The sequence below is a fragment of the Nicotiana tomentosiformis genome, chromosome 2 (genome assembly GCF_000390325.3).
Source record: "Nicotiana tomentosiformis chromosome 2, ASM39032v3, whole genome shotgun sequence".
NCBI lineage: Eukaryota > Viridiplantae > Streptophyta > Magnoliopsida > Solanales > Solanaceae > Nicotiana > Nicotiana tomentosiformis.
This window is the reverse complement of record NC_090813.1, coordinates 103,720,144-103,721,838: the sequence shown is the minus strand read 5'-3', so window position 1 is coordinate 103,721,838 and position 1,695 is coordinate 103,720,144. Positions and strand designations below refer to the sequence as shown.

The 1,695-nt window shown below is 35.9% G+C and overlaps 1 protein-coding gene across 1 annotated transcript; it reads right to left on the bottom strand.

The window, feature by feature from the left end:
- Positions 1-611: 611 nt before the first annotated feature.
- LOC104102099 (probable DNA helicase MCM8) lies at positions 612-1,695 on the bottom strand. Its single transcript, XM_018772758.3, has 3 exons — positions 1,531-1,695; positions 1,324-1,441; positions 612-845 (listed from the first exon to the last, which is right to left on the bottom strand). The coding sequence occupies exons 1-3, from the start codon at positions 1,549-1,551 to the stop codon at positions 619-621; spliced, it is 366 nt and encodes a 121-aa protein (XP_018628274.3). The 5' UTR covers positions 1,552-1,695; the 3' UTR covers positions 612-618.

The following is a 1,695-nucleotide window of genomic DNA, read 5'->3' as shown; positions in this document are numbered from 1 at the left end:
TCATTTGTTATTATGGACTAGCGACTAGTATTATAATTTTCTATATTTTAGAGATGGATTTAGCATTATTGTGTTGACAAAGATGGAAAATATTGGTGTAGACTTGTTTTTTGTTAGTTTATAAAGGTTACGACTTGTTTTGATTGATATTGGTTGACTGTCTTATTGATATATGAGACAGATTTATTTTGTGTGGTTCTAAAATAGGGGAAGATTTGTCCGTTTTTTCTTAAAATACCGGTGAGGTTTAGTTAGAGTACTTGCTTCTAAGCGACGGTCATAATTTTTATAATGAATAAGACAGTCCCTTGATTAGAAAGAGTTGCGAATGCAAGCGACCAGGTATATCAAACGTGGATTAAACATCAATATAAAGCTGGGCCGGCAAGGCCATCATAACTACTACATCTGACAAACCCAAGCTGACGAACTCTGAGTACTGTATGTGGAGGTCCACTAATAAAGAAAACTCCGAAGGAGGTTGTCTCAATGAACATGAAATTAGCAAGGTGAGACGATGAATAAAAAGAATAACAGACAAGAATTTTCTGTTAAATCTTTAACTCAAATAGTATGATTTATAAAGATGTTTAAGTGCAGACAGCAAAGAAGAGGAGTTTACCTTATTTTCTGAAAGTCGATAAGTCGAGCTGTAGACCTTATGGGATTAAAAGTCCTGCATTTGCAACCATGCAATTTACATATTGGTGGAGGTGAAAATTTTCCATCTGGAAAGTCACGAGTAATACTGGTTCCGCATTTAGTACAGGCAAAATCCATTTGCATCACCAGAGGCTTGACTGTGCTGACTTTTACCACTGTACCACGTACATAGACAAGCCTATCTGTCAATTGAAAGCATCATACTCAATTATTTAGAATCTAAGCAGCATTTAACCAGTGTTATCAAAGGCGTAAAGCGCAAAAAAGCTCTAACGTCTACTAGGGCTAGGCGCAAATAAAGCGTGAGCTTTAATTTAAAAAAAGGCGCAAATGGAGAAAAACTACAAATGTGTAGTGTAGTCCAAGACTAATATCTATAAGCATGAATACCAAATGTACACAAAGAAATTGAAGAAAATTTATTATAAAATAAAATATCAATTATTTAGTGTCGCCTCTTCAGGATTACGCTCATCGGTAAGGAAAAGTATGCCTTAGAGCCTTGATGACAGCACTGAAGCGCCCCCTAAGCGAGGCGAAGCGCTCAACACGTTTTGAGCCTCGCTTTAGGGCTTAAGACTTAAGCCCTAACTTTGATAACGCTGCATTAAACTACTTCATATCTAAAGAGTAAATGTAAAGTTGAATATCATCTTTTACCAATATAAGCGGCTTTTAGGTTCTTCAATGCAATCACTGATTCAGGGTAGTTGTGGAGACGGATATTTATCTTCACAAAATCATCAAAACTTTCATCTCCCAATTTCTCAAAGAAAACCTGCTAGCATCAGCAACACACTGATACAACTAAGATAAAACGATATAAATATGTGAATAAATTGAATTTCATAAATATAAACCTACTACCTTGTGTAATGAAGCACTCATACACAACAGAGCATCTTTAGGTTTACTCTCTAAAATTACACAAAATTCCTGTAGTTCAGAAAGTTTACGGAACTGGAGAAAGTCCAGTGGCAATGAGAACGTGCCATCAACCTCCTTCACCTAGAAATAACAATTCAATGTCAG